At 37.4% G+C, this 15,885-nt stretch overlaps 1 protein-coding gene across 3 annotated transcripts in view; it reads left to right on the top strand.

Moving 5' to 3' along the window:
• LOC137274491 (H(+)/Cl(-) exchange transporter 3-like) overlaps nucleotides 1–15,885 on the top strand; it is a 64,812-nt gene that overhangs the window by 13,305 nt on the left and 35,622 nt on the right. Inside the window, exon 3 of one of the 3 annotated variants that reach the window (XM_067807700.1) lies at nucleotides 358–390. The exons of the other annotated variants lie outside the window; for them this stretch is intronic. Coding sequence (XP_067663801.1) covers nucleotides 358–390 — 33 coding nt within the window. The remainder of the gene's footprint in view (nucleotides 1–357; nucleotides 391–15,885) is intronic. 3 annotated transcript variants of the gene reach the window in all.

Genomic DNA, 15,885 nt, shown 5'->3' with positions numbered 1-15,885 from the left:
AAGTGGCATATGGCTAAAAGTGCTTGCAAACCATACCCACTCACTCACTTACTGATTCATTCAGATCTTTACAGTGAGAGGAATCAAATCCAAGTAATACTGATTCAGTCTTTCTTGAAATTGCAATATCAGCTATCTTACTTCATAGTTGCGATGAGCTTGTCCCTGTAAACAATCATTACATGGGTGAAAATATTTTGGTTTTTTACATTTAGCATTCACTCAATCATTGAAGGCATTCTTGTTAAATTGTGTTCAGGTATGCCTGACTGTCATTTAGTACTGAGGTAAAACCATCTTTGAGATTTTACCTGTAATTTTCTCATCTGCAAGCTACCTGTTTATTGCATTACACAGGTGAATATATGGACATGGATGCTCTGTCTGCAGGTAATGATTGGTTGAGTTTTTTGAGCTTTGTTGAAATTGCTGTGCGCATAACAGTTTTACAGTGATATGAAAAGTATCAGTGAGTGGCCACTGGCCCCTGTCCACTTACTGACTACTGACTGATTGCTGACTGACAATTATCTGAAGTTGTGCTGATCTTTAATGCTTGTTTGCAGTGTATTTAACAATTCAAGTTTACTTGACTAACCAATTTATTTTATATTTTCCATGTTTGTTTTGATAATTTGGTAATTTTTTTTAAAAAAAAGAAAAATGAAAGTGTTCCTTTATCACTATCAGATTATGTATTGTATGTTTTACATGTGTTTTCCAAGATGACATGTATTTCACAGTTGGATTTCTTGATCAGTATTTGCTAGGTTTTAAGCCAACAAAAAATGTGGTTGACGTTTCCAATATTTAAAAACACAAGTAGGGTTTTACTATTAATCATTTTCACCTTCAAGTTTCCTATCTGTGAAGGATGTTTTTCAATATGTTTTTAAATTTATGGAGGTATAAGATTATGAAAACTCATTTCCACACTTATTAGATTTCAAAAACATATAGAAGTCATATCTTGTAAATCGATATATCAATAATACCTTAACAGACTGCTTATATAATCATAACTCAAAATAATCTAAATCATATCGAATTCAGACCTGATAAATCAGTATGTCAGCAATAACTTAACAATGAGCTTGTTTACTCAGTAACATAAAAATATTCATAGAAAATATAAAAATTATAGTATTTCCCACAATAATCCATACACAACTAACAGCATTATTTTAAGTGAAGGGGGAAAGAACAGTACATAAGCACATGTGGCAGATGTGGCTCAATATTTGAAGACCTGGGCCTCGTTTCACAAAATTCTTATAAGCCTAAGGTCCGGTAAGTTTTCTTGTTGCCTTGTACCACCTATATTGTAACACAAGAGCTCTGGCTGCCGCGAGAAAGTTATGAGATCTTAGGCTATGAGATCTTAGGCTTATGAGAATTTTGTTAAACAGGCTCCTGATGTTACAACTCATCGTCAGCCACCCTTGCTTGTCGTAAGAGGCGATTAACAGTTTGGGTGGTTAAACCTCCTGACTTGGTGGACACTTGTCATTGTATACCAGTTGTGCAGATGTACATGCTGTTGATCACTGGATTGGCTGGACTGCCGCTTTATTAGTGAGTGTGGCATTAAGCACCTACCAGCGTTTGTAGCGTTTATGAAAAATAAGCATAAATCAGTTGCTTTGTTACAGAAGCATGTGCCACTGTTGTCATGTGTATGCAATACAGGTATGTCTAGATAACATCCACTGATGTGACTGTGTTCGATCTAATCATCCTTGATTTGTTGAAATATCTAGATTTATTCACAGGATGGTTCCTCCCTTTAACCATGTTAACCAGGTATCCATATTGGAATGGACTACATTTCGTGTTGTTGATTTGACATGCTACATTATTAATACATGTCCTGTATTTAGAGCATTTTGAGTTTGTTCCAACCTGATAACGACTCAGAATACTTGGAACTGTGACCTTTTAGCGTGTTTGTGCTAGTGATGTGTCATACTGACGCCTTCCTACACTGTCGGAGTCTGCTGGAGACAGTCACCTTCAATTAGTCCTAAGAATACCAAAAACGGCACACAGCACCATGCTAACTTTGTAGCTAGCTCTTATTTCACCATCACTTGGAGTATAGATATGCTGTGCCAAATGTTCATAAATGTTACATCATATTGCTTCCATTTCACTAAGATAGAGGGGTTTTGTGGTTGTCAGTTTGAGAGCACAACGTTTTGGATTATCTTACTGCTTCGTGACTGTTAACAAAGTTCAGCCAAGTCCAGAACATCAATTATCAGATCTGTACAAACTACACAACTACATGAAACTAGCACCTGTCTCTGTCATTATAGTTAATAGTATATATGATAATTTCATAAAAATAAGATAAACACAAAGAACCCCTTGTCACTCTAACAGATGTTGTCTTGCATCTTTAAAGGAAAGAATTACTGTACATTCATGGCATCAACATTATCTTATATGTTTCTTCATTGCCCCACTTACACATATTTCCAGCTGTATCTTCAAGGATGACAATTTTCCATCAATCTGCGGAAATCTGCAGATTGAAATGAAAGTCAAACTCGCTTCCGTGAAATACCATTTTTATTAAACTTGTTAAAGATTTAGTATCAGACTCGCTTTCGCTTGTTTGATACCAAATCATTAACTCATTTCATAAAAACAGTATTACATGGAAGGTCATTTAGTATCCTCAATGAGTTGTCCTCTATGACACACACCCAAGAATAGCGTACAGTACCACAGTATTTACCATGGTCTTTACCACAGTATTTACCATGGTATACCGTGCTGCAGGAACTACTAACTTATGCCCTTCTATTTTTCCATTAGATCTCCTTTTGAGCCGCAAATTCTGCTACATATTGCCTTTTGCCTTTTTGTTTGACACAAGTTCTTAGTCAGTGTCTGCCATTTTGTATTCTAGCAAGTTTTAGCTATGTGCTTTGTTAAACCATTCACATGTTAAATATCATCATCGATAACTACGCTTTTGACCACGCTTGTGCACTTTCCAGTACTTTTCATTCAAGTATTTCCTTCTTTCCATCTACATTGGATTGCAGCATTCGATAGAAACTGTATAGGAAAATAGTGAGATAAGAAACTTTGCTAACAAACATATTGTGAAGATAAAATACTGTTTCATCTGAACGAAAATACACCCCAGCTTTCTGCAACCATTCACGGTATGTACTGGCGCATGGAAACAACCACAGTTTACCCAAGAACCATGTTCTACATTTGCATTGTTCTCAGTCTGAAACGACCCGTGAAGGTCCCGGGGTAGAATAGTCCTTCAGCAACCCATGCTTGCCATAAAAGGCGACTCAGCTTGTCGTAAGAGGCGACTAACGGGATCGGGTGGTCAGGCTCGCTGACTTGGTTGACGCGTGTCATCGGTTCCCAATTGCGCAGATCGATGCTCATGTTGTTGATCACTGGATTGTCTGGTCCAGACTCGATTATTTACAGACCGCCGCCATATAGCTGTAATATTGCTGAGTGCGGCGTAAAACTAAACTCACTCACTCACTCACTCTCAGTCTGAAACAAGCACGGTTTACCCAAGAACCATGTGCTACATTTGCATTGTTCTCAGTCCGAAACAAGCTTGGTTTACCCAAGAACCATGTGCTACATTTGCATTGTTGTCAGTCTGAAACAAGCACGGTTTACCCAAGAACCATGTTCTACATTTGCATTGTTCTCAGTCCGTAACAAGCACGGTTTACCCAAGAACCATGTTCTACATTTGCATTGTTCTCAGTCTGAAACAAGCACGGTTTACCCAAGAACCATGTGCTACATTTGCATCCTTCTCAGTCTGAAACAAGCACGGTTTACCCAAGAACCATGTGCTACATTTGCATCCTTCTCAGTCTGAAACAAGCTCGGTTTACCCAAGAACCATGTGCTACATTTGCATTGTTCTCAGTCTGAAACAAGCTCGGTTTACCCAAGAACCATGTTCTACTATTGCATTGTTCTCAGTCTGAAACAAGCACGGTTTATCCAAGAACCATGTTCTACATTTGCGTCGTTCTCAGTCTGAAACAAGCACGGTTTACCCAAGAACCATGTTCTACTATTGCATTGTTCTCAGTCTGAAACAAGCACGGTTTATCCAAGAACCATGTTCTACATTTGCATTGTTCTCAGTCTGAAACAAGCACGGTTTACCCAAGAACCATGTGCTACATTTGCATTGTTCTCAGTCTGAAACAAGCACGGTTTACCCAAGAACCATGTTCTACATTTGCATTGTTCTCAGTCTGAAACAAGCACGGTTTACCCAAGAACCATGTTCTACATTTGCATTGTTCTCAGTCTGAAACAAGGGTCATGATCCTGAAAGTAGACATTCCATCTAATTCCTTTCTTCAGCATGACGAGCGGATGGTTTAACCTCTAGGATACCCCACCACTCTCTTCTCTTTTGATGGCAGACTGAAGTGATAGGTGAATTGTCTTTTTTATTTGAGAGAACCTTTAGTGAAGAAACTGCCTGCCTCACATTGGTGTTTTTTAAGAGGTTTTTATTTTCTGTGTTTAGATTGGTAATCCTTCATAATTTCTCTTCATCTATACATCATAAGTTGTCTCCTTGACTCTGACATTTTGATGAGCAGAGAGGTTCTTGCTGTAATTGAAACAGACCTGCCTACCATTGATAAGCAAGTGGTCTAAATCTTTCTCAAGGCTTATGCTGTGGAGGATCCTAACATCCTTGCCTCTCTTCTTGTCTACTGTTGTGGAAAAGTAATCAAAAGCCATCAAAATACAACAATGTGATTATTGCAGGATTCAGCATGAACACAGTGCTTTTGCTTCTAGAGTACTAGAAGATTTACTGAGAGAAAGGCTGGTCCTTTCAGGTTTTTAATTAGTCGTAATTACCAATTTTGGCCCGAATTCCAATGTACGTGATGTAGGAGTCCTCCAGAAGAGAACTCTTGCTGATAAATGAAAAACAAATACAGGATACACCTTCAGCTAAGTTTAAACAGCATGAAGTCTCTGATTGCTTTTCATATAATATATGGTTGGTGGGGTATTATAGTGGTTAGAAAGTGCACTCTGCTTGTAGACTGGGTTGAATACCAAGTACTTGACAACCCTTGGTCTAACACACCACATTTTGCTGTGTGGAGAGTTATGTCCCCTATCTAATGCTTGTTCCATTGGTTGCGGGTTCAAATCCAAGAGGAAAAAGTGACCAAAAGGATGAGGAGGTCAGGTTTGCTGACATGGTTGACACGTCATCGTATACCAGTAGAGTTGAATGGTGCTTATGCTGTTGATCACTGGATTGTTTAGGCCAGACTCTGTTATTACAGTCCACTGCCATATAGCTTCAATATGAATATGACATTAAACAAAATCAGTCAATCAGTTAAATCCAAGATCCACCAAATTTCCTGTGATGTTTCTTTTGTATGACACTATGCCCCAGGGATACATTTGTGAAGATAGTAAAAGTCTACAACTTCTATTAGAATCAACTATTAGGAGAATAGGTGAGAGGCCATACAAAGTTTAGTTTAATTTTTGATATGATACTATGCCCCAGGGATACATTTGTGAAGATAGTAAAAGTCTACAACTTCTATTAGAATCAACTATTAGGAGAATAGGTGAGAGGCCATACAAAGTTTAGTTTAATTTTTGATATGATACTATGCCCCAGGGATACATTTGTGAAGATAGTAAAAGTCTACAACTTCTATTAGAATCAACTATTAGGAGAATAGGTGAGAGGCCATACAAAGTTTAGTTTAATGTTTGATATGATACTATGCCCCAGGGATACATTTGTGAAGATAGTAAAAGTCTACAACTTCTATTAGAATCAACTATTAGGAGAATAGGTGAGAGGCCATACAAAGTTTAGTTTAATGTTTGATATGATACTATGCCCCAGGGATACATTTGTGAAGATAGTAAAAGTCTACAACTTCTATTAGAATCAACTATTAGGAGAATAGGTGAGAGGCCATACAAAGTTTAGTTTAATGTTTGATATGATACTATGCCCCAGGGATACATTTGTGAAGATAGTAAAAGTCTACAACTTCTATTAGAATCAACTATTAGGAGAATAGGTGAGAGGCCATACAAAGTTTAGTTTAATGTTTGATATGATACTATGCCCCAGGGATACATTTGTGAAGATAGTAAAAGTCTACAACTTCTATTAGAATCAACTATTAGGAGAATAGGTGAGAGGCCATACAAAGTTTAGTTTAATGTTTGATATGATACTATGCCCCAGGGATACATTTGTGAAGATAGTAAAAGTCTACAACTTCTATTAGAATCAACTATTAGGAGAATAGGTGAGAGGCCATACAAAGTTTAGTTTAATGTTTGTATGATACTATGCCCCAGGGATACATTTGTGAAGATAGTAAAAGTCTACAACTTCTATTAGAATCAACTATTAGGAGAATAGGTGAGAGGCCATACAAAGTTTAGTTTAATGTTTGATATGATACTATGCCCCAGGGATACATTTGTGAAGATAGTAAAAGTCTACAACTTCTATTAGAATCAACTATTAGGAGAATAGGTGAGAGGCCATACAAAGTTTAGTTTAATGTTTCTGTTTCCTGACAAGTTGTCAATCACTTTGCTGTCATATTTGCTGGAATATTGCAGTGTCTTGTGAAAAGAAACAAACATTAAGAAACTGAAGCAAAAACTCAGTCATGTAATTTGAATGTCTTGTGCAATATTTCATTTTTGTATTAACTCCAAGCACAATTTCACTTTGATATTAATTCAGAGCAAAATTTCATTTTGATATTTATTCAGAACACAATTTCAGTTTGATATTAATTCACAGCACAAAGTATCAATAAATTATTATAAATGTCCTTTTCAAAAATGATTGTAAAAACAGAAATAGCTGTCTTGTACTCTTTTTGTAGGACATAATTAAGAATAATGATGAAACTTTAGTTCAAATCAGTTGGATTAATTGCCCATGGATCGTATTTCGCAAGTCCTGTCTTTAGTTCCGTATTGAGGTTAATGCTAGTCACCCCAATCACCTTCTCAGTGCTGGCAGTATTCCTAACAGACAGGACTAATTTCCTCAGACATAAAGCACATTATATATTTATTGATTGTCAAAATATCGTGGATTCCTCCATTCCTGCACTTGTTGATGGTGTGGCCAGCAAGCCCGTTTATATTCCTTCACCTAGGGGCTTAAGATCGGGGAAACAGATTGAATGATAACTAAAACTGACCAATTATAAAACATGTTCTGATTGGCTGGGACGGTTGCCTGGTATTGTGGGTAGAATGACTTGAACACTGCTGTCGTTTGGACAGATTATGCAATGACATTAGTGACATTCGTGGACGGGGAATTGCCAGTATCTGCTTCGTTTACGCACTTGCTCTGATTCGTCTGATGAAGATATTGATACTTTTTTACTTCCCTTAGTCTTGGGGTTAAATAGGGAATGAATTGCCCAGAGGAATCTGTTGAGAAATGCATCTCCTCCACAAGGATTTTCCAGTATTCCTGTGATGGAATAATTCGGCTTTCATTAGTGTCTGTAGTTGTTTGAGGAATCGCATGTTGTCTTGTAGGAGAAAGACTCACGATGTTTGCCTAGAGAACTTTGACCTAATTTAGTGTGATATGAAGTGAGACATGTGATGTGTATTGAGACTTGTGTGGTGTGGTTATTAAAATTATGGTAATATCTTAAGCTAATGGAGATGCTTGAGTGGCTGAGTTGTATTTTATGTTGCTTTTAGCAATATTCCAACAATATCACTGCTAGGAAACACTGGAAGTAGGCTCTACATGTTGTACTCATGAGGGGGACCGAACCGGGCCTTTGGCATGACAAGCAAATGCTTTAACCGCTGGGCCCTGAAGTGCTTGAGATCTAAACCTGTTTGACTTTGATTTTTCTTTGAGTTAGTCTGTTTAAGAAATGATTTTTGTTTGTTTACAATAATGACATTGAAAGTCAAGGGTGGCAATGAATAGATCAAAGAATATAGTTTCATCAGTATCCATCTCAGATTATATGGCAGCTATTTTTCCTGTCCAGTCCATTGTTACAGTTTTCAACAACAAACTGAGAACTTGAGGATTCTACTTTGAATTTCGAAATGGAAGAAGGGATTTGTGCTGGTTGGTAATCCAAGCCCTTCTCCAGAATCCTCAGATGTTAAAATCTTCAGGAGGCACCTTTTTAGAATATACAACACCTGTTTAGAATAATGAATTTTTAAATCATTTTTTGTTGAACCACTCCATCTTTTAAGAATTTGAAACCTGAAAGGACCTAATAACAAAATTTGCAAAATTTAAAGTAGCTTTTAACCTTTTAATAAAAATCAACAAAGGAATAAGAATCCCTGACCACTGTGAACCTTTAAGGGGAGATCAAAATCCCACTTCTTTACTCTCGCCTCACCAGTGCCTACTGCCTCTATTCCCACCCACCAGGGGCGGGTGGGGTAGCCGAAAGGTTAAAGTGTTTGCTCACCACAATGAAAATCCGGGTTTGATTTTCCACATCATACCTCTACAACCCTGAATCATTTGTTTTGTATTCTCAGACAGTGAAGATGGAATATTGCAGGGAGACACATGTAAGCTTTGGGACACTCATAATGAAGATAATGCTTTTTCCATCAACAGACTTAGGTAGCCAACTAGTTTCTGAAATTAACATAGTTCACATTAAAAATCAGTTCCTATTTTATATTCATAAGACATAATAAAAAGGAGTGTAGAGACATTCTTCATTTTTAGAGTCTAAACTGATCTGCAAAGCAGTGAGTCTGGAAATCTAGACTTGCCACATATTTTAGACTTGTACAGGCTTTCTTGGATATATTTCTTTCTGTATGACAGAAAAACAAACTAAGAAGTACTACAGAATCTAAATATACTGGTTCTTCAACAGCCTCTTCTTTTTAAAATGGTTTTACATCAGTGTTACTTGTAATGAAATGTATTGTATGTATAGCGATACAGGAGTTGTAAATCGATGTATTGTATCTTGGACTGTAATGATGCATTTAACTGTTGATAGACTGTCATTATTGCAATAGCTCTTTCTTCCTCAATAGTCATCCCAAATTGCATCATTGGTACTATTGTATCATGATGCGATAGTGCATCACTGTATTGTCACACCACTCTAAACCATATCTAACCCCACCATTAGGACTTGCAGCACAGTGAAACCTACTTTAAACCTGTTCTGTTGAACAAAATGGGGAGTCATAATGTAAGTATAATATGAGGAGTTATCATATTAGGCTGGATGCAGTAACAAGACACAGGGGAAGGGCTTTCTGAGACTGAACACTTAATGCGTGGATTTGTTTTGTGGGCACTGCAGTCAAAAGGTGACACGACAAGACTGTTGGCAGTGAATCTGAAAACATGTCCTCTATTGATCTGATGGGTTAAAGATAGGAGGATCGAGCTTCATGAAAGTCATATTTGACGTCAGATATGCCGTTGAATAATACAATGGTGGGAATTAGAAGTCATCATTGTCCCTTGGGAATATGCATGTTGTTGGGATGGGTGATGTAGCAGACATTTGGGAATAAATCACATTCAGAATCATTTGATGATGCTCATGTTACTAGTATGGATTAAATACAACTGAATAGAAGAAGTCAGTCATGTTGATGTGGAGGGGAAGGAGAGTGGGTCAGGTGAGGGAAGTGAGGTTGTTTGAGATTGGTCAGGTTGGGTGGAAATTTGGTTGTGAGTCTATCATAGTTTGAAGTGGATGACATCAAAATGAACTTCACACATCATGTCCAAACTGACCCTTCTCGCTTGAGAGGTGGCATCAGGTGTGGTTGGTTTGTAGAGTGGTTAGTGAGGTGGCATCAGGTATGGTTGGTAAAGAGATGAGGTCAGGTATGGTTGTTGGTAGAGAGCAGGAGTCAGGTATGGTTGGTTGGTAGAGAGGTGGAGTCAGGCATGGTTGGTTGGGTGAAAGCATAGATTAAGAGAGATTGGGTCATGTGTGTTATGTTGCTAAGCTAGGAGTATAGAGGTGGAGTTTGGGGTGGCATGTCAGAAGGTGGGGTAGATAGGAGACTCAGCTAATTTATGGTCGTGAAAGATTATCGATCAGTTAGGTCAAGTGTGGCATTTTTTTGTTCAGTATCTTCAGTCCTTTTATTTTCAGTTCAAAAAGAATTAATTTGATTATTCCAGATGAACATTTCTTTGATGTAATGCTACCATATTCTTATCCTATCCATATAATTTTCCAAAGATTTTACTTCTTGATTCAGTTGATAATGTTAATCCTCATAAGATCAAAGAGGATGAGATCATATGAAAAATGTGAAAAAAGGTGAAAAGCGAAGATGTATAGCGCCATTGCACACACTTACTAAGATGTAGGATCAGAGGTTCTATGCAATACATGGAGGCTAGATGTTGGCGGTGAAGCTGATAAGTCGACAGTGTAGGCTATTCAAAGACATTTTGTTCCACACTAACATAACATAGCTCCTTGTTACTGGTTAGCTGAGATTTGATCAATACTATTGCAACATGGAATCTCGCACCACCGTGTCACATGTTGAGGACAGAGTTGGGGAATAGTGTGGTCAGTCCTACCTTTACAGAGGCTGGTATTTTGTAGTGGCATCTCTTGAAAACGTCACCATATGTCGGCTTTAATGATGACCGAAACAGTATGAGTATTGTTATGGATGGTATTTTGATATCCTTGGAATATTTTGTCTCTGTGGTAATTTGTTTGGGGTAATTTTGTTTGTATTGGATTATTTTAGACAAATTGACATTGAAGTGTCACATTGAAGACGACTTGCAATTTTTGTGTCACCATAGTAACGGTTTTCTGTACTTTTATAGATTTATTGATTTCCACTGGTCCTTTTGTAAGAAATCTGTTGTGGGGCTATTTTTAAAAGTCATTATGTGATGTATAGATTTTCAGATAAAAAAATAACATAATTGATGATCAAATCTTTGTCATTTGCCATAGGAAGCAGAAGTGGAGTATCGTCTCATTCCCCTAAAACTTGGGAGCAGATAATTTAGGGTGAACCTGTTGATGCATAATTCTTTTCTGATGAGAACACATTTATTGAATCGGATTAGAGTCTTTTGTAAAGCTGCGTACTGCTCGACAGGAATACTCTAGCTTTTTACATAACCTTGATGGTTGATGTGAGATCCATTCATTGCTTCAGACATAGGTTCTTTGATGGGCTGCATGCATCACTTCGCACAGGAAGTGGCTTCTGCTCCTGTCAAATCCTGACACAGGTTACTATGGCGATCCCAGGAAGCTGTCTAAGTGGACGGAGAAATAATGCAAAGTGATTAGGGCAAGTTCTCGAGTGGAAATATTCGAGTGGACAAGAATACCTTCTCAGACGGGAACCTAAGACTAGTGCATGTAATGATGGGTTTCCTGGTTCATGATTTGAAAACAGATGCGAACATTGGATGACTTAACGCTTATTGATGATTTTTGAATTCCTTTCATGGAGGCCCTGAGTGATGAAAAAGTTGTAAGAAATTTTCAAAGGTTGGATCTTTATATATCTTAGTAATATATTTGTGGAGTAAATTTCATTGTGTGAACAATGGAGTTAAGTTATGTCCTAGAACATCAAGGTTGCGGAGGACTTAGTCTGTCCTGTTGCCTCCCTGCAGCTCTGTATGAGGTGTGTTTACGAAGGACGAGTACACTAGGGGTTGAGTCCAAAAGTGTCACCTTGATAAAGCTGGAAGAAGAATAGAAAACACACTATTTTAAGAATGAAGAATTGTTGAAGTTTTTCAAGAACCAATAGACGGCATCTGTTTCTGAGGTGACTTTTGATATTCAAGTGACATCCATGCTGTGTTGTTTATGGTGGAGAGTTGTGTATGTTTGAAGAAGATTACTGGCCACTAGACACTGTTTGAGCAGCCCCCATCAGCTGCTAGCTGGCTGACGCTCCGAGTTTGACGACAGTTAGAACCAGGCTGAAGGGATCTGAGGGCTGTCATTTACACGACACTCTCAATCCCATCACAATGGATAAGATTACGGAAATGTACCACAATATGGTGGAAAAGTATGAGGACTTGGAGAAGGACTATGACTCCGACGGTAGGTAATTGGTTGTTGATGAAGAAACCCTTGCTGAAATTAACTCACCTTCACGCGGAACGTGTTTACATGAACATGAAACCATGTTTGATCTGGTTTTCTATGTGTGCATGATACACAGGCAGTAAAGCACTCTAGAGTACCCTGTCCCAGTTGATAAAGTGTTACCAGTAAATTACAGTGTTTATTTGATTTATATTAAGTGCAACATGTGAAATTGTAGATTTTTCAAAAGCCAACCCAGAGCCATAATCAAATGATAGTATACAAGGCTTTTAAGCAAATTATGTTCTCTGTTAAATATGAACAAAATTTATTTGATATCAAGTACATATCTTTAATACATTTCTGCAAATGCATTCACCTGTATCTAGCTGTAGTGATGTGTTAGTAGTAAGATAGAACCATGCTTGATTAAATTTATGTCAATTATAAAATTGAAAATACAGAAGTTAGATTCAATAGCTTTAGGATTGCATACATTGATAGAATAGTATATTATAGTGGAAGGCTCTGTCAGTTGAATAGGACCCCCTCTGATCTGATGTGTTTGAGCACATATCTCTATCAAAATCTAAATTCTGTGTTTACAGTTGATGAAGTCCTGCCAGAATCACACATTCATGTTGAATCAGGTTTTATCTTTCAAAACAGTTGATCTTGCTTAGTGGTAGAAGTGCTTACACATAACACCGAAGGCCCAGGTTCGATTTCACACATGGGTACAAATGTGTGCAGTCCATTTCTGATGTGCACCATTTTAATTTTGCTGGAATATTGCTGAAAGTGACATAAAACCACACTCACTCACTCTCTAATAGAAGCAAGCATGAGTGAGTCCGGTTTTATGCTGCAGCAAATCTCAGTACTTTTTCTACTGGGAACACCAGAAATGTGTGTACCATGTACGGAATCGAATCCAGGTCATTAGAGTGCCAAGCTATGATTGTTAAGAGATTCAGTTCTCTATTAAATTCCGGAGTGGTGGGGTAGCTTAATGGGTAAAGGCACCTGCTCTTCATGCTGAAGACCTGGGTTCAATTCCCCACATGGGTGCAATATGTAGAGCCTAATTCTGGTATCCCCTGACATGATGTTGCTAGAATATTACTAAGAAAGGCATAAAACCTGCCTCGCTCACTCACCATTAAATTCTAGTTCCAAACATTCATGACATTATAATTCGAAAAGTGATGTAAAAGTTAAATAAAACCACATGCATGTGATATTTTCAAGTTTAATTCCCGGTTAAAGAAATATGTCAGGAATGATAATTAAAGAAATATATCAGGAATTATAATTAAATGGTGATGTTTATATTTATTTTTTATTTTTTAATTTTGTTCTCATTCTAAGCTCCAAAACATGTTCCCACAAACATCCATTATTTTTCCTTCTTGTTCTGTAAGTCATTATGATGTAGAGATAGTAAACAGATATCATGTGTGATTGAGTAACTTGCAGCTGTTGGTCTGATATTTGATGTGTCTTTTCTCCCTACTAATTAATGCTTGAAATACTCTTGAATGTTCTGCTGCAGTTGATAAAATATTGCTGGTAACCATGGTAGCATTAAATGATATAGTGGATATATATTGTGTTATACATAAGCTCATTCTAACTACTGTCTCTACAAATGGTCTGTTCTTGCAATTATTGAAACAAATGGAATTATGGAAATCACCATATTAGGCAGGCTACTGGGATGAATCTAAACCTGCACAAAATCTGTAGGAAAATGTCAGTAAAATTCTCAAATGGAAGTTTAAGATTTCTAATTAATTTAAATATAGGTCTTGTAAATGTGAGAGCTTAATTTAGGTAGCTTGTGTTACATGGGTGTCCTCTTTAGCAAGAGACATTGAATAATCAATTTAATAGGGAGATGAGGTAGCCTAGTTGTTAAAGGGGTCGCTCATCATGAAATAAACACAAGTTTGGTCTTCAGCATTTTGTGCACTGAGATAGAACTGATCTTCAGTAACCCCAGTTTGTTGTAGGAGGCGACTAATGGGATCGGATGGTCAGGCTCTCTGACTTAATCGACACGTCATCGCATCTTAGTTGCATAGATCAATGCTCATGCTGTTGATCACTGGATTGTCCTGTCAAAACACAATTATTTACTGTTGCCAGATGGCTGGAATATGCAGAGTATGCATAAAACTAAACTCATTCACTTACTCACTCTGACATTGAAGTGCGTAAAGCCCATTTCTTTATCTGGTCTCCCATCGTGATAATGCATCAATCTTACTATAAGTGGCTACAAACAATATTTACGAACAAGTTTATATTAGTGAGCTGAAAGCAGTATTGAAAGCTGTGTTCAGACCTCAAAATTAAGAACATTAAAAAATCTTTTGAGCAAAATAACACTTTTCTTTCATTTTGCCTATCAAAAGCACAAACCTGTGAAGGTCAAGGGTAGAATATACCTTCAACAGCCCATGCTTGCCATAAAAGGTAACTATGCTTGTCGAAAGAGGCAACTAACATAAGGGGTGTTGAGGCTCGCTGACTTTGTTGGTAAATGTCATTGGTTCCCAAATGTGCAACCCAATGCTCATGCTGCTGATCACTTGATTGTCTGGTCCAAGACTCCCATATAGCTGGAATACTATACTCACTCAAGAGCACTAATAGTTCGGAATCCGAGATAAATCCCTTTGATATAATATTGCATACTGTCTTGACGCAGGAGTGTTCAAGGTCTATAACATGAAACTGTTGCGATACACAAAGGAATATAATCAGTTACATGGTGTTTTGAAAGGGTGTACAGGCCTGTAAGATACTTGCAAATTCTGTATTACCCGAGGTGCAGCAGAAGGAATTGCGGAATTTACAAGGGTCATACAATCCCATACACCCTTTCAAAACACCATGTGACAAATCTGTTACCCCTAAGATCTCTTAATTTATCTAAACAACAACATTCCACCTTCATCAGAGTGTGACGCAAAATGTTTTGCCATGATGTTTCCTGAACTGTCATAAAGGGAGACTACCCAGGATGGTTTAATTTATGATGAAAATGATTGCCTTTGAGGTTTTGATAAACAACTAGTGAAGTACAGAAATATTTTGTGTTTTGGATGTATTCATTGACACATACAAATAAGAAATTATGGCAACAATTTTACTACTCTGTTAATACAAAAAAATTGTATAGATAAACTCTAAAATTTTGAAGCGATCAGCTGTTTGGCAGCCACATTCTATTAAAGGGCAAGATCATTTGTACAACCCATGTAGTGTCTCATGACAGATTTGATGGGGTGTATGGTTCATATACCCTGGCAAATCCATCTACATCTGGTTTTGTATGCTTTGGCCATTGACCAATCAGAATTCGACAAATTTATGTTAAGGGTAATAAATTATGATCACTTGTGTAATGCAGACACTTTCTAGACAATAAATCTAAGAAAAAACAAACCCATGTTTGTGGCAAAAGGAGAATAAAGAGATCAAACTCGCTGACTTGATTGACTCATGTTATCATATCGAAGTTGTGTAGATCGATGACCATGATCACTGGATCATGGCTATGCTGTCGTATAGCTGGAATATAGCTGAATGACGCACTAGACAACCAACCAACCCTCCAAGGTCATTTATTTGTTTTCAGAAAGATTTAAAATTCATTTGAAGGAAATATAGGAGACATGTCGAGATAAAGTGATGGGTTTTTGCATATGTAGAATTATTTTTTGCCAGCATGGCATCAGTTTGCTAAAACGTTTCT

This window comes from Haliotis asinina, chromosome 2, assembly GCF_037392515.1.
Source record: "Haliotis asinina isolate JCU_RB_2024 chromosome 2, JCU_Hal_asi_v2, whole genome shotgun sequence".
In the NCBI taxonomy this organism is placed as follows: domain Eukaryota; kingdom Metazoa; phylum Mollusca; class Gastropoda; order Lepetellida; family Haliotidae; genus Haliotis; species Haliotis asinina.
Note: the sequence above shows the minus strand (reverse complement) of the source record. Positions and strands in the feature narration are given on the sequence as shown.